The 23,320-nt window shown below is 37.7% G+C and overlaps 1 protein-coding gene across 7 annotated transcripts in view; it reads left to right on the top strand.

Moving 5' to 3' along the window:
* The window catches only part of spegb (striated muscle enriched protein kinase b), a 90,571-nt gene that overhangs the window by 36,922 nt on the left and 30,329 nt on the right, over window positions 1–23,320 (top strand). For 2 of the 7 annotated variants that reach the window (XM_053234460.1, XM_026911102.3), the window contains exons 2-11: window positions 980–1,022; window positions 2,893–2,927; window positions 3,347–3,445; window positions 8,344–8,455; window positions 11,824–13,418; window positions 14,080–14,223; window positions 14,382–14,564; window positions 18,558–18,739; window positions 18,913–19,001; window positions 20,553–20,728. In XM_053234460.1, the coding sequence (XP_053090435.1) occupies window positions 980–1,022; window positions 2,893–2,927; window positions 3,347–3,445; window positions 8,344–8,455; window positions 11,824–13,418; window positions 14,080–14,223; window positions 14,382–14,564; window positions 18,558–18,739; window positions 18,913–19,001; window positions 20,553–20,728 (2,658 nt within the window). Of the gene's footprint in view, window positions 1–979; window positions 1,048–2,892; window positions 2,928–3,346; window positions 3,446–8,343; window positions 8,456–11,823; window positions 13,419–14,079; window positions 14,224–14,381; window positions 14,565–18,557; window positions 18,740–18,912; window positions 19,002–20,552; window positions 20,729–23,320 lie in introns of all 7 variants that reach the window. The other 5 variants (XM_053234461.1, XM_026911076.3, XM_026911086.3 and 2 more) reach the window with 4 other exon arrangements.

The following is a 23,320-nucleotide window of genomic DNA, read 5'->3' as shown; positions in this document are numbered from 1 at the left end:
AAGGGTTAATAGTTAAGTACTATTATTTCTGAGAGTGTACCATTCTCCTTCTTCTCCATCCTTTTGAATTGCAATGATTAAGAATGTTTAAGGATGTTTAGATCTAGTCAGAGTATGGATATTTTAAGAGACATTGTAGATGTAGATGGTCCAAATATCAACCCAATTTATGAGCCTCTTGGTCACCAACTGCCCCACTTTCACATTTGAATCTAGGCTAATAGGACAATGACAGACCCACAACAAAGTATACGCCATGTTCATGGTGGTGGATCTGCTTGAGCTCTTTTTTCTTTTCTAACTTTTTAAGGCTAGCTTCATACAGTGCCTTGCTGAAGTATTCACCTCCCTTGAACTTTTCCATGTTTTGTAGTGTTACAACCTGTAACTTAAATTGACTTCACTGGGGTTATATGTCATGAATCTACACAAAATGCTCATAAAAGTGATGTAAGAATAAGAATAAGAATGAAAAAAGTATTCAACCCCGTTGGTGTAAAACTCCTAAATTAGTTCTGATGCCAAGTTGTCATCAGAAGTCACATAATTAGATGAATGGAGCTCAATTGTTTGCAATTAAAGTGTCTCATGATCTCAATATAAATACACATATTTCTAGAGAACATACCTAAACAAACAGCATCATGATGATTATCAAGTCTGGTAAAAAGTTCTGGGAAATCAATCAGGGGTGTTTATTTAACATTTCATGGGGCTCTATTATGTCTATTATTGTGTAATTTAATTTAAAATATTTCAAGTCCATTTCAAATCCAGGTTGTAACACTGCAAGTGTAGAAAAGTTCAAGGGGGTGAATACTTATGCAAGGCGCTGTAGTTATCCAGACACTTCTTCTGTGTATGTGTGCATGTGCTTGTTTTTTCAATCATCTGATTTGTCATGATTTGCATAAACATTTTGATATTCCTCGTGTTGAACTGTGTTCACTGAAATGCTTTCTCTCTCTCTTTATTTCAGAAAACCGGACACTCAAACCGAACATTTGGCCGGTTTACCCATGGTGTGTTTGGTTTTATAGATAACAGGTTATTACAAAAAGAGATTTTACAATCACATCATGAAGTCTGTCAGTGATCATAGAGTCTGGTTTGGGCTTGAGATTGAGGATGCATTTTAGCTAAAAGTATTAAATACTGTCCATAAAAACACACACAAGAGCCTTGAATGGCCTTACACAACAGTTACCAATCCAAGTTGTGCACATTGCTATGTTTTTCTGCAAAAAAATGATACCTGGTGGAGCTCATGAAGAGCTTGATAATGAGCTGATGAGCTGATTCAGTAGGAGTGGGAAAAAAGAGAAGCATTCAAGGCTGTCTTTTTGCTCTAGTGCACATTTAAGATCACATGCAAAGTCTAATTATAATGCCATTCACTCCAGAATATTATCACGTGTTTAAATAGCATGTGTGAAATAGATAGAAAGAAAACACAAATCTGAATTGAGCATCAAGCCATTCTCTCTTTTTCTTCTTTAGTTGGCAGTTTTATGATGAACTGTGATATATGAGAACAGACACCTGAACAAATATTTAATAGTGCTACCTGCATCTTATTGTGCCACTGCTAGAAAGTCTCTACTTAACCATCTATTATTATGGACTGCTATAATACAGATACACAACAGATAATGAGATAATTCACAATAATGTATTCTATCCATCAAAATGAGCTGCACCATGTATACAGTTTCACCAGCAAGCATCCTTCATCTTACTGCTGACCATGTTTGTGTTATTTTATGAAATGTCACAGTATATGATTGATGTTTTATGTATTTTTAATAAATCTGTTTTTGGTTGGATTGAATTATCATTTTTCATTTGTGTTATATTTGATGTTATGGGGATTATTATGTTAGTGCCTCTTTCATTGCATTTATGGTGTGTGTGTGTCTGAGACAGAGAGAGAGAGAGAAAGAGAGAGAAAGAGAGAGAAAGAAAAAGGGCAGTCATGCAATAGAGAAAACTCTGGCATCTGTCAGAGAGAGCTCTGATTAAGTGAGAACTGACAATACCTCAATTTACCCGACACATCCGAAGCCAAATTAATAATGAATAGTGAATAATTTTGTACAATGACTTGCACTTTATCTGCTCTGTTAGAGAGAAATGGCATGTTCCATTTTACATTGAAATCCAAATCATTCCTCTGGTTAATAGTCTAATTAATTTTACATTGTTTTATCTTGCTTTATAGAGACCTTAACAGCACTTATTATAAGTTACACTTATTAACATAAAGTGTACAGTAGTTCAGACTCTTTGTTCCTTTACAAGCCATAGTATTGACAGAATTCTTCTAAAACTTTATAGGTGACAATAAAAGCACTGTAGCATTATTATTTCATAGCTGCTCCCAGTGTACACAAACAATCCTGCAGGAGATAACTGAATAATTCCAGTAATACGCTGATTTTATCGTTTGAGCTCTACATTGTGGTCTTGTCCCTTGAAATATTGCATCATGAAATTGATGTTTGAGTGGATATGCTGTAGCATCTATCGGTTACAAGACAAATGTGTGTATTAGGGAGACTGGAATGATGAATGTGTCATAGTTTTTTTAGTGTTGTGATATTTCTGAACAATCTGCCTTGAACAACTAAACAACATCCCCACTTCCCACGAGGTGAATTTTTTAAAACTTAGCCTCCAATGCAATATAGGCAAAAATAAAACATTTCTGACGCAAACCCCTGCGTGTCAGCATGAAGGCTATCAGTGACAATGTTGTTGGAAATAAACGCATGCTCAGCACTTTTTTAAACCAGGGATTGGTAGTGTGTGTGACTGATTCACTGGGGGTGGGACTGGTTTCTATAGTAACAGTGCATTCCTGTTTTCCTCTCCCCTCTGCCGCTATGGAAGCGAAGTATTTCGCTCGTGCAGGAAACAGAGTTATGGTAATGCTTTTTTTTCACTTTTGCACTTTTTTAAACCTATCCCATTGTAGGTCTTTGTCGCACAATTAAATTCATCATTCATCCTCTGCCTTCATTACTTCACTTGGTTCTTAGTGAGGTTCTTCTTTCTTGCATATATGTATATATATATGTATATATATATATATATATATATATATATATATATATATATATATATATATATATATATATATATATATATATATATATTTTTTTTTTTTTGCAAAACTGGGAAAATATAAGCTCCTAGATAGAGAAATCTCACATAGAAACACAGCGCAGCCTCAGCTGTGGAGTTAATTTTATTTGTTGGGGCTATTTTCCTACTTGATTGCGCTCATCATTTCAGCCTGGCAGGTTTTAGATTTCAGTGTGATTGGCTTGTTTCTCGCCCGCAGACTCTGAAACCACAGAGGACGAAGCAGCCGAGCCTCAGATGGAGACCAAAGACGGAGGCAGAGGCGATCCAGATGAGACCTCCCAGCGGGTCCCTGCAGGTAATTACACTTTTTCCCCATCAGCATTGTTACTTTCCACTCTTCACACACAGCCCACCCCACACTGCCTCTTCAATTCACAATGGACACACATTTTTCTTTTATTTTATTTTTATTTAACCTTTAATTTAACCTGGTAAGTAATTAAAAATACAATTCTTATTTACAATGTCTGGCCTGGCAAACAGCAAAGCCACTTGAATGGGATAGAAAAACAAAGTGGAAGGGGGGAAAATGTATGACAAATTTCCAACAAAATGTAAAAAAAAAAAAAAACAGCAGCATAGCACAACACAGAAACCAGGAGATTTAAGAAATGTATAAAAGTACACATGATTTTCTTCTGTGTTCATTGTGAAATCGTCATGATTTTTACAGTTTCAGTGAAAGAAATTCAATGTCATTTATCTATTTTGATCTGCTATCTGGTCATTGTTCACACCACAGTGTACTGCTACATTCACTTTGTCACCTTGTTTACTTCACTCTTTGTTGTCTTTTCTCAGAGCCAGAAAAAAAATATGACTGGTGAGATTGAAAATCTCAAAAATTGTATTCTTTTTTTTCCCCTGCTTGCCTCTATCGATCTTCTCTCCACACAGGCCTTAGATTAACCCTCAGAATTCTTAAAACCCTAAAGCAATATAAAATATCCAAGACTGTCTTATAACAGTGTCTCAAACATACATCAGAATCTGAGGAGTTATTCATGCTGCTTTGCCTGTCAGCCTGTCTGGAGTTAAATCGATAAGTTACACCCACAAGAAAATAAGTATCAAAAATAAGCAGCATTTTATGCAAAACTTTGCTTATTGCAACATACTGTAGTCAAGAACAAACATATTTAGTGTATGTTTTACTGAGGTTCCTTCTAAAATGGTCAAATAGTACATGTTAAGATATTAATAGTGGAATAAAATTAAAGCATATCAGGTTAAAAGATTGCATTTTTATTTTAATCGTGTTATACATGAATATTTTGCAACAATTTCCTGACATACCTGTTGTAGCTGTGCCCAATTGTTCGGCCATTTTTTTTTAACATTCTTCCTAAAATATCTGTTATAACAATAACAGTGACATGCATCATGCACTGACTTTTTCAAATCAGGTCTAGCCTTATGTTTTGGACTGTTAACTTGTTGCAATGTACAATTTGAATATATTGAATTTTGTGGATAAAGAAAACATAAATAGAAAATGCACAAGGGACACCAACTTTGTCACTCAGCTGTATATTTAACCTTATATTTTAGTTTATATGTATCAATATTTTATATCCATAAGATACATACAGTATATTGTTCTGAATTACACCACAGAAGTGCTGAATTCTCCAGTCTGATTAGTCAGAAGGTGTTGATTAATTTTCTATAACAGAAGCTCTGACAGTAGTTCTGGCTAAATAGTAAATCACAGGTTTATATTAATGTGCTGTTCTAATATGTTATCGGTTCTATAGTAACAGCTAATTCACAGGGATTTGTATGGCAGACAAGCAACATAATTTAACAAATATTTAACATATAACAGATTTTAAACATAACAATTTTTTTTAAAATGTTGCTATTTAAGAACAAAAAAAAAGAATAAATGTTGCTATGGTGTAAAAGCTGTTGCTATAGAGACATTTGTTTAATACTCACGGAAGGAGTCTCCAGTGTCAGTACTATGTAACAGTCAAAAGTAAAGTTTTCAGGACAGAGGACTTTTCTTAGGTATGTGACTTTTTTTTATTATTATTATTATTATTATTTTTTTTTTTTCCTTATTAACTTCAAGAGAAAAAATTTTTGTAGCGCTATAACAAGTGATAACAGGAGCTAAGTTCTTTTGTGGATGTTCCTCAACATTAAATGTAACTATAACCTGATACTGTAATTGGTGGCAAACTGCTGTGGTATAAGAAGAATAAAACACTCCATATTGGTTGATTATTTTCTTATATCAGCACACCATGTTGTTTTATTTCTTACTTAATGTTCTATATCTCTATTCCATTACAAATCAACTACAGTATACAAATAAATATATTTTGGCACATCAACTCATCCACCTCTTAAATCTCAACATGTGCAGAGGCATGCGGATTCTCTGCAAACTGTAACATTTTTTAAAGACCCTTATACTGCTGATTCCAACAGTGTTATTCTCAACAGAGAAAGAATGCTTACATGTTTACATGGACAGCAGCGAGAAGCAAGAAGCTTATTCTGCCATTCTGTTCAGTCACTTTGCAGGATCTTGGCAGTGGCACTTTCTGCTGTCATTATATGTTATGAGAAAAGCTGTCCCAGCAGCCCCTGGGGAGAGGAAGTGGGTGTACATTTGGGGTGCTTTCAGATGGAGGGAAATGTATTTCTTACATTGGAGAATAGAAGGAAAAAAGAAAATAGCATTTCTCTAACCAAAATAAATTAGGTCATGGAAATATACAGTAGATACAATATATATATATATATATATATATATAGTGGATTGTAGTATTTAATCAGGTATGTTTTTAGTAAACAATCGCATTAGCCTGCTTCCTTCTCTGACAAATGGCTTTCCTCCAGTAAATTCAATATTGAGTGATGAGATGCATTGTCTCCTCACTATCTAACACCAAATGCTATGAAAACCGTCTCTCAAGCCTGTCTAGATAATGAACACCCACAATTTACAGGCGAAGAAATATGGAGGGAATAAACGTGTCAAGCTTTGAGATTTCCTATGGAGTGATGCATATCAGATTGATTTGATGCATTAGGACGGTGGATCGGTGGGTGGGGGCTTTGTCTCTGTGAATCTGAAGGATGTTTGCCCTTTACATTGGCTCCCGTTTTTGCCTGCATCAAGCTGCATCTGCCCACCGCAACAAACCAGGCCCTGAGAGAACCGATTCCTGCTGAGGGCACGCCGTCTACCACAGAGCCTGCTGGAAATGTCATGCACCTGGTTGTCTTCTTCTTTTAAAGCTTTCCTCAAATTGCATGTAATCCAAGCAATCCAGTTCTCAGGGATTCCATAAAATGACAGAGCCTAGCCTGGATTAAATGGCATTTTCTAAATGCTCCAACCTTCCTTTATTTCCTTCCTTCCTTGCTTCCTTTTTTTTAGGTTTTATCTAAGTAGGCATAAAAGAAAAAGGATTATTCTGCAGGTGCGGTTATGATAAAGCAGAATTATAGAGTGTTATAATTGTCATTTTCATTGCTGCCATAGAATGTCTCCATATTATATCCAGAGATTTCCATTTGTGAAAGGCTGAAATTAAGATCAGAAAAAAGACCTATTTAATTGTATACTACAGTGATGAAAGAAGATTTCCCAGTCAATATTTACACAGCTGCTACCTATTTAAATCTGACACAGTCACATTTCTAAATGCCATTCTGCAATCATGTAAGGACACAGGTTCATGCAGTGATGAGGAAAGTTCCACTCTACATGAGTATGAAAATTAGTCAATTCAGTTCTTAAGACATTTAATTATATAACAGGATAATGTTAGCTTATTTACTAGTGTTTACTAGCATAATGCCATTACATTAATTTATATTGCAATATGTACATGCTTCTCTGACTGAAAGCCATGTAAAGACCAGTTAGAATCAGCTCAGAAGAGCCCATGAAGCATCAATGAAAACAAGCCAGATAAATTGTTTTTAACTTGTTCAAACAAGGTTGCTAAAGTTAATCTGCTTTAAAGTTATATGCTTTTTTGTGATGGAAAAGCTGAAGCTTGTAGATTCCCTGTTCAAGTCAGTCCCCAGACTTGAACTTCATTGAAAATATGCAAGTAGATCTTAAAAATTCTGTTCATGCAAGACACCCCAGGAATATCTCTGATCTAGAAGTGTCCTACAAGGAAAAGTGGGTGAAAATTCATTAAACAAGAGTAGACAGACTCTTAAGTGGCTATGAAAAGAGTTTTCAAGCTGTGATATCTGCCAAAAGGGTGTATTACTAAGTACTGATGTAGTAAGGTGTCCAAACTTTTGCACATGCCATACTTACACATTTTTTTTCTATTTTTTAAGTTAATCAAATATAAAGTAACCATCCAATACAGTACTTCTTTTTCTTCTTCTTCTTTCCACCGCAGAAGTTGTGTTTAGTTCTTTTCACTTCAAAAGGCAACAAAATATGGAATTTGGCCAGGGGTGCCAAAACTTTTACAAACAACTGTATATGCTAAATGAACTAGGTTTAGCCCAATTGACTGAGATATGCTCTTACCATCCTTTGTCATGGCCTCAATTAGAAGATGGTGGTGGACCCTATTAAAGTTTTTTTGTGTTTTTCAAGTAAGGAATAAAACATGACAGGGCATGTTATTGTTTTGACCCCAATGTTTCCAGTAACAACATGTCCCAAAGTGTTTTATTCATCTTATACTACAACAGTTTGCCGACGATTATGAGTTTTTATTAAGGCATTCCCTCACCAGCTTCTTTTTTTTCTCTCTCTCTCTTGAAGTTAATAAGACAAAAAAAATACAGCTTGTCTTGTTGTTCAGAAACAACACGAAAACGACACAAAAAAAAACCATCCTGAAAACTGTTACAGAATGCTAAGTAATCTCCTGACAGAAAATTTCACCATATAAATGATTACAGGGTTTTTATGTAGAGAATACACTGTACAAGTCCCTGTGTAAGTTGTAACTAGGGAAGCTTTATTATATTAGAATGAGCACAATATAAACCTTGCAGCTTGAACTACTGTCCAATCAGAATCCAACCTTCAGCAGCTCTGTGACATAAAACAAAGTGTTGCATTAAATTTTTTCCATTTCCATGAGGAGACCGGGTCATGATGTATACTTCCTGTGGTATACCCACCTAATGGCATTTAGGGTTTTTTTTAAAGCACCTGCTCCTACCTGTCCTACTATTTTATTGTTTCTACAGGTGAGCGGATGATGGACGTGGCTTCAGGTGCGAGTGGTCATGGTGAGAACACGGTGGTGGAGAGAGAGATGCAGTCCCTGGGATCAAGAGCAGCGGGGCCACAGGCCGCCAGGCAAGGCACCGGCCGGGAGCCGACGGCCACCCACATCAGGCACCTAGGGGTCGAGCCGCTGATCCGGGCATCCCGCGCCAATCTGTCCCGGCCAGTGTGGGGGTCCGAGGAAAGTGTGTCTTTAGCTAGTGATTACTATGGTAGCACGTTCAGTCTGTATAGAGGAAGGACTTTTTCTATTCCCCTGTAATACAAAGCATTCCCAAGCGCAAATGATTAAACTATTCATAACTCCAGCAGCCCACAATATAAACAGCAAATAATAATAATAATAATATTAATAATAATAATAATAATAATAATAATAATAATAATAATAATAATTTTTAAAAAACAACCCTGAAAAACATCCATAAACAGCCCACTTTCCCAGTCTTAGTGCCACAGGAGGCCTTCGCTGTGACATGGAGCCCTGTGTGTGTGCTGAGCAGGGGAGGTGACTCAGACCAGAGCCCAGGGTGTGACCCCTTAATTTCTTTCCCTGCTCTGTCTATAGGACAGAGAGAGAGAGAGAGAGAGAGAGAGAGAGAAAGAAAGAAAGTAGGCTCTCCACATTTGGATGAGGTTCAGATCAGCCCACTGCAAGAGAGCAGCATGAGCTGCCAAACCTATTACAATTAGACATGACTCATTCACAGGTGGAGGTTCAGTAAACTGAAACAATGACAATGTAGGAATGAGCAGATATTGCAGTGATGCAAGCCAAGTGTGTTGAGGCTGTTTTGTTTTTCAGCTGCAAATCTCACCCTTATGTAATTCCGAAAGTGTTGCTAAGAAAGTGGCAAAGCAGAGCTTTTGAGCACAAATCATTCTTCATGTGGGTGCTTGATCAGTTTGCAGTTGTTATATGGTAAATGGAATTAAAAAGAAAGAGAAAGAAAGAAGAAGAAAGACAGGATTTTCTGATTCTGTCCCTCCTCCTCAGCACCATCCCCACAGCCATGTTAGAGCCAGGGCCAACGATACATGCAACAGCACCTAGGACTCTCCTAATATTCCATAGTCCAAATAAATTAAAAAATCATGTCCCATTTAATGGCCAGAATAATATTTTCAGTAAATATGTAAATTTCATCACAGTACATTAACAGTCAGTGCTTTGGCAATACTGCCTAGAAGATCTGAGCAATTTAGTTCCAGTCTCATGCTCATCTTTTAATTTCTGTTATATACACATACACATATATCTCATTTTTCATCTCTCCATTTGTTTGATGGAGCACGTCGGCCGTTCAAGAAAGTGAATTGATGATGGCAGGCTGGTCGTGTTCTTGTCTACTGTCTAAAGTTGACCTTGGCAGGCACAGAGAAATCATTGTTCATCATCCAGCTACAGGCCTGGCCTTTAAGCCTACCAGCCAATAATCCTGTGTTATGTAATGTGCCAGCCGACATTCTATAAGGAAGTTACGTGCCTTTTTCTTGTTGGCCAGCGCACGTCTTATCTCACTGCACTGCAACTAAATGTTAAAGCAAAATATTAGAAATGTTATAATGACCCTTAAAAAAAGAAAGAATATGGTGTATTTGTCATTATATTTTCAAATCAGGTCAAATTAGTGAAATGTCTGGGACAGTTTTTAGTATTTCCATTTTCATCACATTAGACTGTAACTCAATACAGAAAAAAATCGAACTTCTTTCACAAAATAAAAAAAGAATAAAAAGAATTTGATTAAATTAACTGCCACCTCCCTTGCCCACAATTACTGCCTTTTCTGTGCCTCATCTAGATTTATTTTCTTTTAGTTCATACTTTCCTTTGACCCCCATTTTCTATGTGCGTTTTCTATTTTGCCTATTTTCTATTTTTTTTACCTCCTCAGCAATAGATGCAAAATAAAATGAACTTGTGGTTGTTGCTATTATTTGCATCATATTGTTTGTGTGAGGTGCCATCGGCCCTTTTAGGTTCTCTGATTTCTCTGCATGCTTTTTATTGAAGAATTGCTTTAGCATGACTCCTTGCATGCACTTTATGCCAAAATTATGATATATAAATATATAAACATATTTACATATATTGTAATTAAAAATATTGATGCAAATGGATAACATATATATATATATGGATCCCTCAGCGTATATAGCAATTGAATAATTATTTTGATTTTTGATATTAGACAATGAAGCACAAAAGAATACAGGCTTCGCCAAACAAAGTCATAGTCATCATAACATTGTAAATTTGATATCTGAAATAAAGTTTTAAATGAAGAACCAAATCTTGGTAATTTGCCTATTTCATTTTTCAGTAATTATAATTAGTGTCATTGGCTTACAGTTTAAATTTTACTGAAAAAAAAGGAAAATGTTCCAGAGAAAACAGCCCAAGTGGCTAGGGTGCCATTACTAATTGCTGGATTTTTCATAGTGCACTAACACAACCCACTATTAAAGAGCATCTGAGTGTTATTTTTCCAAATTCTTGCACGGTCATGTTCCTTTGCATGGTTTTGACACTGCTTGGGTGATGTTCATGCAGTCCTTCACACTGGATATCTCATACAGAAGTAAGTCTAAACATCTGCAGGCTGGGAAGGAAGCCCATGGATTAAAAAAAAAAAAACACATTTACAATAAGTCAGTTTTCGCACAGTCAGGTGACTACAGCATGTGCTGTGTATAAAGTGGAAATATTTACCTTTCTTCACTCTGGATGGTTTCAAGCACAGAGATAATTCATATAGCCTCCTAACTGTAGTCTTTTTAATTATTTAAGTGCTTATTCTAAATAATAATTTGCAAGATTTCCTTCTCAGCTATGGCAGTGACATGTGACCTACAGATGTGTATATCCAGTCATATATGGTGGTCTAGTCCAGTGTTTTTGGAAGGAATTGGCTAGTAGGCTCCATTGAATTTGGCTTTACCAAACCTACACACTTAGGTGTATTGTAAATTGAATTAAATTGATTTAATTTGGTTCTACTGTGATGAAAGATAACTCACTTTTTCGGGCAGAGTGAGACTTGGTCTTGACTGTCACCCCAAGACCAATGTAAAAGACATTCCTATTTCTTTATATTTATATTTTTTTTTTTTTTACTTCCACTCACAAGTTTTACCCAAACTTACAGAAATTAGAGTAGATCTGATTGCTAGTTATCTGATGTAGATAGCCTTTTTATGTTTCTTTACCCCACTTATAATTGGGACAATTCAAAAGTTAAACCCCAATATTTCCACTCAAGCTAAACACACAGAGACACTGAAATGTACAAGCCTCCACAAATTTCCCCCCACATACATTGTATTCCCAAGACAAATGCCTCTCTGGCCCCCTATCCTCTTCCAAATAGCTGGGCTCCTCCCCCTTATTAACCCAATAGTCTAACAGAACATTTCCGTTAATCGCCTTCTTTCAGGAGCCAATCTGAGGAAGTTTTGAGGGAATCTCCCCCACAAGTTCTCCCTCCCCCTTCCCCTAAAATAATCCATTCATCCACCTCTCCCATGCTCGGCCGATCTGGCTCAGGCCCTCCCACGCCCCTGACCCCACGCAAGAAAGCCACTGTGCCGAGTGAATACCAAGACACAGTACCAGGAGAGTTTGAGGAGAAGATTAAGCAACCCAAGTCTTCAGCCATGTCACAGAGTAGTGCACAGGACTCTCGACCCCAGACCCCTGTCAGTGACTACTCCCGGAAGGACTTGACCCCTCGTCCCTCTCCTAAACTAACACGACCGAGTTCCAAGATCTTCGAAAGGGTGAGAGTTTTTGAAGAGCGCAGAAGAAGCATCGACAATCCTGAGGGGTCAATCTCTGGACGCTCTTGGGCTGGGTTTAACAGAGCCCCTTCCATTGACTCTGATGATGGAGGGAGTCGTCTAGGGATCTCAAGAGAAAGTTCCAAGGAGGACCTCCATGAAGCTTTGAAGGCAGATGCAGAGCAGAGAAGATCAATGTTCAGGCAGAGAGCTGCTTCTCTGGAGGACAGACCTCGCTACTCTCAGAAAGTTCAAGACATTGAGCACAAGTTCACAGAAGAGCTCCAGCGAATCAAGAAGCTTGTGGGGAAACCACATATGAAGAAGTCCTTCTCTACTGATCAGCTCTCCACTTTTCACAGGGGCAGGCAGCCCATGAGAAAACTGGAGCCCATCCCACCTCAGGTGCTTCAAAAGCTACAGGACCGGGAGCGTGCTCAGCAGGAGCAAGAGAAGAGAATGAAAGAGCAAGCCATAGACAAATCACCACAGGTGCAAACACGGCAGGTTCAGCAACAGGAATCATTGTTACAGGAACAAGTTGTGCGAGAGAGGTCACCCATGACAACTAAAACAATTAACCAAATGGGAGAGGAGCCTTCACCTCCAGAAGGTATGTCACCATCTGAGTTACCTGGACAAAGGTCTCCAAGACTAATGCGTGGACCTAGATCAGTTGCTGAGAACCCTCGAAGATCTCCAATTGTGGAAATCACCTCTGTGACTGATGAGCGCCCACACTCACCTCGCAGAGCAAGAGCAGAGTCGCCATCCAGAAATGTCCTGGAGATGACATTACGCAAGGTGGAACCAAGACCTGCAAGTCCACTCATAAAGAGGGTAGGTCATGTCCAGGAAGTCACACCAGTCCACATAGAGGATGAAACTGTACATAGAAAAACACCCATAGAGATCACTCTGAGAAAGCTGGACAGAAGACCTGAAAGTCCTCTTGTGCAGGGTGAAATCAGTGCAGTACAAGAGTGTCCTGTCCAGGCACCACCTCTTAAACCTCCAAGGGTTTCACTCACCTCCTCTAAAGAAGAGAAAATGGAGATAGATGTGACTCCTCTAGCACCAGCCCTAAAGATCACTATCCCACAGATTATTGTTGAAGAAGAGCCAATGGAGACAGAAACTTCTGTACCTCCACACAGTGATAAAACAAGCAAAAATGTCACTTCCAAAGAGGAAAAACCACAGAGAGTGAGAGGGAGGGGACGTAAACAAAGACCCATGTCTCCTGAATTAGGTGGGTATGTTGTGTTTATTCATGAATGATTTTCATTTAACAAAATAATTTGTGTGCAATAGTCTGTGATTTAAAATATTAAATGTCTAAGTGGCATATTCTGACAAGTTATAACATTCAGTGAGATATTGAATTTCTGGCTTGACAAGATTTACTTTTCTAGTTACAATCCTCTATTCAGACTGAAACAAATTGATAATGACAAAGTCATGTCTATTATCTATTAATTCCTCAACAAGTCCTGGCAATTGGTCAGTGTATTACTTTATGTACTAAACCAACCAGGAGCAATCCTTGGATATGGATCAGAATTTGTGTATTACAAGCTCTGTCCAAAATGTATTCTTAAAAGACGTGTAACAAGTAATCTTAAAAGATACGTGGGATTGGAAACACCTACCTCTGTTAAAAGTGACTGTAATAAGCTGTAGCCTAGCATACTTAAAATGCAGTTAGCGGTAGCTAATGGAAAGTTCTGCCCAGGGCAAATCAGAAGGTTATAAATTCAAATCCAGTTACCACCAAGCTGCCGCTTCTGGCCCTTGAACAAAGGCCCTTGATAAAGTCGCTTTGGATAAAAGCATCTGCCAAATGAATAAGTATAAATGCAAAATATATTTCTGTTGCAATAACATGCCTATCCTCATATTTACTTTTACAGAATCTTCCGATGACTCCTATGTGTCAGCAGAAGAAGACCCTCTAGAGGCCCCACTGTTTGAGTTGCCTCTTCAGGACATGGTAGCATCCACTGGTGCTGAGGTTTTACTGAAGTGCATCATCACTGGCAATCCTTTCCCTGAAGGCAAGTTCTTCCTGTTAACCTTTTGAAGACTACCAAAAAAAAGCTTAAATGTCTGACATGACTGCAGACCTTTAATTCCATATTATTTAATTCCAAAGCTAAAACTGTGCCAGTCACTGAATATAAATAGGCTTACATGTATGAGTTTTAATATCTAGTGACATGGACGTGGAACAATGTGGAAATAAAGAACAGTCCCACACATGTGGTGAAAGTGGAAGGAGAGAGGCACTCTCTTCTCATCAAATGGACAAAGCCAAGTGATGCTGGTACATACACCGTAACAGCTACAAATGAGGTGGGCAAGGCTTCCTGCAGCGCCACCCTCTTTATCAAACCAGGTAAGTGCTTACTTTTAGGCAGCCTACCAGGCCTGTCAAGAATAATGTGTCACTCATTGAAGTTGTTTTCTGATGACAAGGCAGAGACGTTATACTAAACTAAATTCTTCATTCTGGCATGACTTGTCCAGAACATAACATGATTACAAGCCCTTTTTCTGACACCACCCTGGAGTCAGAAATCTCATCAGTAATATATTTAGAAAGTCTGACACTGATGTGTATTGTGCACCCCACAGAGAAGCATGCCATCTTTAAACCTTCTTTTAGGGTTCTTGAGAAGCTGTCTTTGGAAATGCATTTTAAAGGATACTTTGCTTTTTCGTTCTACTTTCTTGCTCTCTCTTGCTCTTCCTTGTGTATTCATGGAAAAGACTATTTGAAAAGCAGAGAAAGGTGACATACCATTACATCACTGATCCTCAGAGTTCAGTACTTTCTATATTCCCAGCTGAGGGGGAGGCATTTTGGAGGGTGATGTGGGGAATTTTAGCACCTCTGGTTATTTCAGTGGGATTAAAGGACGAAACAGTGAGTCATTTCACCAACCTACGTTCCTATAGGTCTGGGTTAGCAGCTCGGTGCTGGTGATAAACTCATCCCTGGAGGGAGTTAGTTACTAATTTAGATTGAATGCTTTCCTGTTTATCTTCCTACTGACACTTTCCATTTAAGTAAGCCCTTTGCTTTCTTTCTCTAGACTTATATCTGTGCGTGTCTTGCATCCCCTCCTTCTTTCCCCTCACTCTCTAACCTTAGCTCCATAGTAATAGTTACCATAGCAACCATAGCAAAAGACTGTTGTTTGAAAATCGCACAGCCATGCCCAGGGTATTTTTTTTTAACTAAACGTTTGCTTTATTACTGTTTGTGTTCTCTTCATTTGCTGTTTTGTTGGTGTGGATTTTATACAAACGCACACAAGCAGCTGGACAAATTAGAAACACACCGACTGATGCTACACACCTCTAGTACTCGTTTAGCCTGGATGTTTAAAAGCTTCAAACAAGCTGCAACAGCACTTTGCAGTAGCTCTCATTACAAAGTGTTATCTAAATGACATCTGCACTCAATCCTCATTAATTAACTGCAGCAAAGATGTTTCTCTTGAATTCATTACATAGCTTTTAAGATGCATGTTGCAGTGTTGATGATAAAAGGTGGCACTTAAAGGTAAACCAATTCACAAACAAAATAGAATGAATATGTAAATGGACTTGAAATGGAATAAAATTGCAAATTGTCAGGAAATGTGGTCATGATCATCTGCATAGTGATTCTGCTTGAACAGAGTTAAAATACAATTCATCCATCTGCCTATAATTCAACTTTCATTCTCTGTCACAATCATTTGTGTATCAATCCCATTTTGAATAACAGACTGACGGGAACATTTACATAAAATCATGTGAGATACAGCTAGAATCTCTTGTGCAATCTGTCAGTGTGCTGAAGTTCTTATTTGCAATTTACTTTATATAATCTGAATATATACGTATAATGATCTGATGATGATTTGGTAGTAAGGGCCCCATATTCTTACTAGTAAATATGACATTTACTGCAACATTTTCTGGTGAAATGAACCACCACATAGTGTATCTGCAAGCACTTTATGTTTTACCTTATGACCCGAATTTAGTCAAACAAAATCTTCCTTTCACAGTTTTTTAAAACAATAGTATCGATCTACTGAAATGGCACCATACTGCCTCTGCTAGGACTGAACCGCATACTGTAATATATAAATAGGATGGTTGCTATGAGAAACATGGTATGGCTGTCTCTTCTACTGAAATAGTCCTTAATGGGAGCCAGGAGGAGCTCTGCATGTATAGTGTGTTTGTGTGTATGCACGGCTGCTTGGAAGGACTTCTGCAAATGATTCTTAAAATGAAGACTGAGATAAAAAAATAGATAATTGTTGTAAATGGTGACAGGATTTAACCACAGTACTGCATTTGTCTGGCCACCAGTGGGACAGGTAAGTGTGAGACCGTTCTAAAACTAAATTTCATGTTAAAGAAAGGTACGGTAACTGAAATGGATAGAATACCCAGTTGATATTGTATTGGTTTTTGCTTGTATGTTGATAACATTTGTTTACTGATTAAAAAGGTATTATTCTTGTAGTAAGTGTTTGGGTGCTTTACAAATGTTCTAGCTTAGCAGTGATAATCACATGCTGGTTGCTGTAATATATACTGTGTACAAGGTGGTAAGCAGAACCCTGTAAGTGCTATCTATTTATTCCCACTGCAAACTCACAGGATCTGCTCTGAACCCAACAGCATGGGCTTTCTGACAGTAAAACCACTAGTTTGCCAATTAAATTAACCAAAACGCTTATTATTCTTATGAACATCATTATTTATAGTGTGTAGGCCAAAGATATGGAGGAAGCAATGGTTTTTAAAGGTTTTTAAATATTTTACAATGAAGTCAATTTTCCACCAATATCACAAGACCTTTACTGAAAAGAAGTTTTGCCATTTTTCCAAAATATTTCATTGGTTTGTTTATAGCATTTGGCATTTTATATATGGCAGTTTCTTACATTAATATGAGATTTTTTTAGATAAATAATTATTTAACTATTAATAAACTCCTAATTTAACACTCATTATTTAATGTTCAGAGACACCTGAATCTGATAATAAGGTGTATATCAGGCAAAATGAAAAAATAAATTAGAATCTAGTTAATTGTGTGATATTACTGCATTAAATGAAACCTTTTTGTTTTATGGTATTAATGTTGCTTTCACAATTTTGCTTGTAGTGTATATCTGTGCTTTGTATATATTTTCTTTATTTACAGTATACTGAATAATAGCAATTACTGCAAGTGAAGGTCAATATTACATTTTATTTTAATATTAGTATTTTTGAGAGACCTATGATTTGTTTCATTATTACTAACTACTGATATATATGAACAACACAGAAACTTTAAAATAAGCTAGAATCATACATTATATCCCCAGAGCTCATTTGTCCATCTCTGATTCCCATCACCAAGATGGACAATGTTTCATAAAAGTACTGAGCTGAATCTCCACATTGTCACACTGTGAGATTGGATTTGGCATTACCTGATTCATCCTATCCTCAACCATCCACAATGCAGAGGGCCTCTTTTTATTTAACCTTTTCGTCTTTAGCTTCCTTCTATTCGAGTCCTCTCCTCTCACCAAGATCAGATTCAAAAGCCTGTCTAACAGAAACAGGATAGGATCCAGCACAATCCCTGCTAGTCTGTGTGAATTTTACACTTCAGTGAACTTGTGTGGCTAGAATGGGTTTTTCTGCTTGACAGTGGTTAGGGAATAGTAGTGAGATTACAAGTAGAACATTGAAGATTGTGTAATGTGATGTATGGATATTAAACCAGTTTATATTATAAAGCCATTCATAAATGTATTAGTTAGCATGTGTGCCGTGCATCTATAGTGTTAAGTAAACAATGAAATATCCACATTTCATTATTTGAGCCAAATTCAGAACTGAATTTCATTTCTTTCAAGCACTAAGTGCTAATCTTGCACTAAGACTCTCTGCTAAAACCCTAAATAGACTGCAACATATTCAAAATTCAGCTGCTGGAGTACTTACACATACCAAAAGTTCAGCAAACATTGCTTCTGTACTCCAAGAGTTACACTGGTTACCCATCACAGAGAATCCCTCCATCTCTCTGAGTGCCTGACATCAATACTGACATCAGTGGGGGGTTGGGGGGGCCATCCCACAAGACCTTCATAACCGAACTTCCTTCTCCCAAAACAATAGTCAAAGAGAACTTAAAATATACCTTTTTGCCAGCACATTTCTCTTTCTTCTTCCTGCTAGTCTTTGGTCCACTCTGGAGTCTGCTTTTTTGTACAGCGACCTTGAATTAGAAAGGTGCTATAAAAATTCAATGCCGTATTATTATTATCTTGACTGTATTTTAAATATGGACTTATCTGAGATTGATGTGTCTTACCCTCAGAGCCTAGCCAAGATGTGAGGGGCAACCTTGGTGTTCCCATGGACATCAGTAGCCCCATCACCTCTGATGAGGAGTACCTCAGTCCCCTGGAGGAGGCCATGGATTTCATAGGATCATCCTACCGTGGTCCTGAACCCCGGAAGATCATAGACGCTCGGTTTAAAGAGCCCCCTGCTTTTCAGGTGAATGGTCTTATTAGCTTTGGACATTTAAGTAATGCAGGGTTGAATTAACAATCATATAAAGTGTGCATATAAAACTCAGTTCAACACTGTAGCATCAGCAATTTGCTTTTAGGTTATTGTGATATATTCAGTATAAAATGTGTCTCAGTATGATTGTATCATATTTACAGGCTACAGTAGGAGATCAGACAGTCACAGAGGGACAAGAAGTGATCATGTCTGTCCGAATGACTGGCCAGCCTAAACCAATGCTCTATTGGTAGGTTCTGTCATTCAATCATAGTAGGAAATATTAGTGGCACTTCATCTACTGGTGAAAGCTACAACATAATGGCTGTTTAGACAATAATCTTTAAAAAGGAAAGTGTCATGCTCATACATTCACCATCCACTTTAATAAGAACTCCTGTACACCTGCACATTTATGCAGTTATCCAAACATTCAGTCAAGTGACAGCAGCACAATGCATAAAATCATGCAGATACAGGTCAAGAGCTGGGATTTTCACACAACAGTCTCTAGAGCTTACACAGAATGGTGCAAAAAAAAACAAAAAAATATCCTGTTAGCAGAACTGAAGCTCCTTATTGATGAGAGAGATCAGAGGAGAATAACCAGACTGGTTTGAGCTGACAGGAGGTCTACAGCAACTCAAATAATCACTCTTTACAACCATGGTGAGCAGAAAAGCATCTCAGAACACACAACACTTCAATCCCTGAAGTGGATGGGCTACAACAGCAGAAGACCAAATCAGGCTCCAGTCCTGTCAGCCAAGAACAAGAATCTGTCATGGGCACAGACTCACCAGGACTGGACAGTTGAAGACTGGAAAAAGACCATGACAATATTTTTGAAAGGTGATCTTCAAATGTCCAGTTTCTGAGAGCCTATGCCCAATGTACCCTCAGATTCCTGTTCTTGGCTGACAGGAGTAGAACCCAGTGTGGGCTTCTGCTGTTGTAGCCCATCCACCGCAAGTTCGATGTTTTGTGCATGCTGAGATGCTTTTCTGCTCACCATGGCTGTAAAGAGTGATTATTTGACTTACCATATATCCTTCCTGGCAGCTTGAACCAAGAGTGATTATTTGGCAGCTTGAACCAATCTGGCCATTTTTCTCTGATTTCTCTTATCAACAAGGTGTTTCTACCCACAGAACTGTTGTACACTCATTTTTTTGCTTTTCACACCATTCTGTGTAAACTCTAGAGACTGTCGTGTGTGAAAATCCCAGGAGATCAGCAGTTTCTGAAATACTCAAACCAGCCCATCTGGCACCAACAACCATGCCACGGTTAAAGTCACAGAGATCTCATTTTTCTCCATTCTGATGTTTGATGTGAACATTAACTGAAGCTCTTGACCTGCATCTGCATGATTGTATGCATTGTGCTGCTGCCACTTGATTGGCTAATTGCATAACTGTCTACAAGTGTACAGGTATTCCTATTAAAGTGGACAGTGAGTGTAGATGAGAGTATTTTAATGCTATTTAATATTCTAAAATATTTTATTAATACTTGTTCTATTTCAATTAATTTAACATATTCAGCTGCAATATTTGTGAGCTTAATCAAAATTTGGTAATTGGACATTAAAATGTAATTGTATAGTAACTTTTGTAATCATAGGTTTAAACACTAATAATATATTTATTTATTTCCTCATTTATTTGTTTCTGTGTTTGTATAGCATTTAAAAAGATTAACCTATTATAGGTACTATATGGATCTATTTTCAAACTTTCTTGTACAGCAATGTAGCATAATCTAACATATAAATCCTGTTTTTTTCCTTCAAATCTAGGCTGAGGGACAGAGTAACCATAAAAACAGGTCCTCGACACATCGTCCGTGAGACAGAGGACGGCAACTGTGAGATGATAATAAAATCAGCTGTGAAGTCTGATGCTGGTGTGTACACCTGCAAGATCATCAACGAGTACGGCACCAAACAGTGTGAGGCCAAATTAGAGGTGAAAGGTGAGGGCCTTATCTTATAATACGAGCCTGTGCACTCCATAAACACAGAATTATAATCCATCATCATAATTATAGAAGCCACTGAGTCCTGAAAATTCTGTGGTCAATCATCAGGAGCATATATTCTTCTTAAAATAGTCACCTGCAGGCTGAAAAGCATAAACAAGGTCCCAAAAGGTTTTAGTTTTTATTTATACTAGCACATGCTAATACCTGTGGATTTGCACCATAAGGTTGAGCATATTTTACAGACCAGTTGTTTGTGTGTCTGTGTGTGGACATGGAGAAGACCTACTTCTCACCATGTCTGCTTTAATTACAGCCAATCTGCTCTAGGTTGTGGTGCAGTAAGGTCAAGAGCCTCTTCTCTTCCCAAACACACACTTCACATCAAAACTGCACTGAAGAGTGGTTTTTCTCTCACAGCGCCATCTGATTAGAATAATGATCATTGAAACTGCATTACCCATAGGTTTCTCCACACAGATAGTTTAATGATGTTCTTCAGAATTTCTGTCAAAAAAGGACACTTTGTATTAGGGATGCATGGATACCATTTTTTCCAGACTTATGTATGAGTGCAAGTATGAGTACTTGTCGATAACCTCAGCAACATCATTGAACATTTTATTTAACACTGTTTATGTTTCCCCAGTTTAAATAGCAGCCATCAAAAGCTCAGATGTGGGTGTTCATGCACTTAGGCCGTTAGACTCGCTCTTTATAACGTTAGCTAGTTGATTTTAAATGAATTGCATTAGCTAGCTACATTAGTTAACTTGGCTCAAGTAGAGTTGCAGTGGAGAAGAGCATGTTTTGTTTCACTTCGGAAAAGGATTTGTGTACAGCTGTAAATAAAGTATTAAAGTTTGTAGACACCTGACCGTCACATCCATATGTGCTTGTTGACCATCCCATTCCAGATGTAGCCTCCCTTTGCTGTTATAATAACCTCCTCCTTCTGGGAAAGCTTTCCACTTGATTTTGGAGTGTGGCTTTGGGGATTTGTGATCATTCAGCCATAAGATCATTAGTGAGGTCAGGAACTGATGTTGAGTGAGGAGGCCTGGGGTGCAGTCAGCATTCAAATTCATCCCAGTGGTGTTCAGTGGGGTTGAAGTCAGGACTCTGTGCAGGTCACTTGAGTTCTTCCACTCCAGCCTTGGCAAACCATGTCTTCATGGACCTTGCTTTGTGGATAGGGGCACTGTCATGCTGGAACAGGTTTGAGCCCCTTGGTTCCTGTGAAAGGAACTCTTAATGCTACAGCATAGAAACATATTCTAGACAATTGTGTGCATTCAACTTTTTGGCAACAGTTTGGGGAAGGGCTACATATGGCTGTGATGGTCAGATGTCCAAAACCTTTGGCTATATAGTGTATTTGTGATGTGCTTGGTGCTTCTTATGCCAGAAGGTGAGACTGAGGTGATTGGTAAGAGGTGATTGGCGAGACTGTTAAAGCAGTTACAATTATTTTTAATAAGAGAAAATAATTTAACAATCTCAAACATGAGGGATAAGGGTCAGGTTTGGCTTTGAGCTCCTAAAACAAAAGAGCTTCTTTTATCACTCACCACTTTTCCGGTAATGTTCAATATCGTATTAGTGAGGAATCCTACACAGAAGAAGTGGAGCCAGCAAATTGTGGACTCAAAGTTCCAGAATGAAATACAGTTATACGATGCACTTTTTAGCGCCGTTAGCGCTGAGACTCTATGAGATGACTAGCACAATGCCATTGACGGTATTAACATTAAAGTTTATAATTTTATGTTACTTTGTTTACTATGTTTGCTTTATGTTAATGATGGTATTAACAAGAAAGTAATAGCATGAAAGTTAAAGCTTTGGAATAAAACTCAGACGCCATTGAAGATGACATGTTAATGGACATTAAGGATAACATGCATGTCGTTCAGCGTAATTTTTTTTCTCAACAATTATGTTTAATTGCTTTAATTGTTTCTATTTAATTTTGTTATTATTTTTTTGCTACATTTGAGAGCAAGTAATCTCTAATTATGTAAGCTAGTGAGCAGCAGATTACATCTTATTGTGGGGTAAAGACATCAGTGGAATCAGATTTGTGTGTATGTGTGTGTGTATCTTTCCATGTTTTTTCATTCTTGGCTGAAAAACTTTATTACCCTATGCCAAAATAAATATGTATCAAAATTTGGGAATTAGAAGTCCTCTCTGTTAGAAATATGAGATTGTAAGCACCTCATAGAAGTAATGTGATTTGTGCTTGCCTCCAGACAAATACTGCTGTGAACAAAAACATTCAGGAAGTATTCAAGACTGCACCTCAAACAGAATACTACTTAATTAATAGTATGTGAAATAGTAAAGACACCAGTGGTGGTGTATTTATTTCACATTCTATTTAGTATGGTAGTATTCAGGTTTGAATAAAGTCTAGGTATTCCAAGTAATTAAACAACAATTAAAATATTAGCACGGTGGTGCAGCAGGTAGAGTTGGCTCCACACAGCTACAGTTTAATCCTGAGCTTGGGTTACTCTCTGTGTAGAGTTTTGCGTGTTCTACCATGTCTGTGTGGGTTTCCTCTGGGTTTTCCAATTTCCA

The sequence above is a fragment of the Pangasianodon hypophthalmus genome, chromosome 5, assembly GCF_027358585.1.
Source record: "Pangasianodon hypophthalmus isolate fPanHyp1 chromosome 5, fPanHyp1.pri, whole genome shotgun sequence".
Classification (NCBI taxonomy): Eukaryota; Metazoa; Chordata; class Actinopteri; order Siluriformes; family Pangasiidae; genus Pangasianodon; species Pangasianodon hypophthalmus.
The sequence above is the reverse complement of the archived record's forward strand: the minus strand, read 5'-3'. Positions and strand labels throughout refer to the sequence as shown.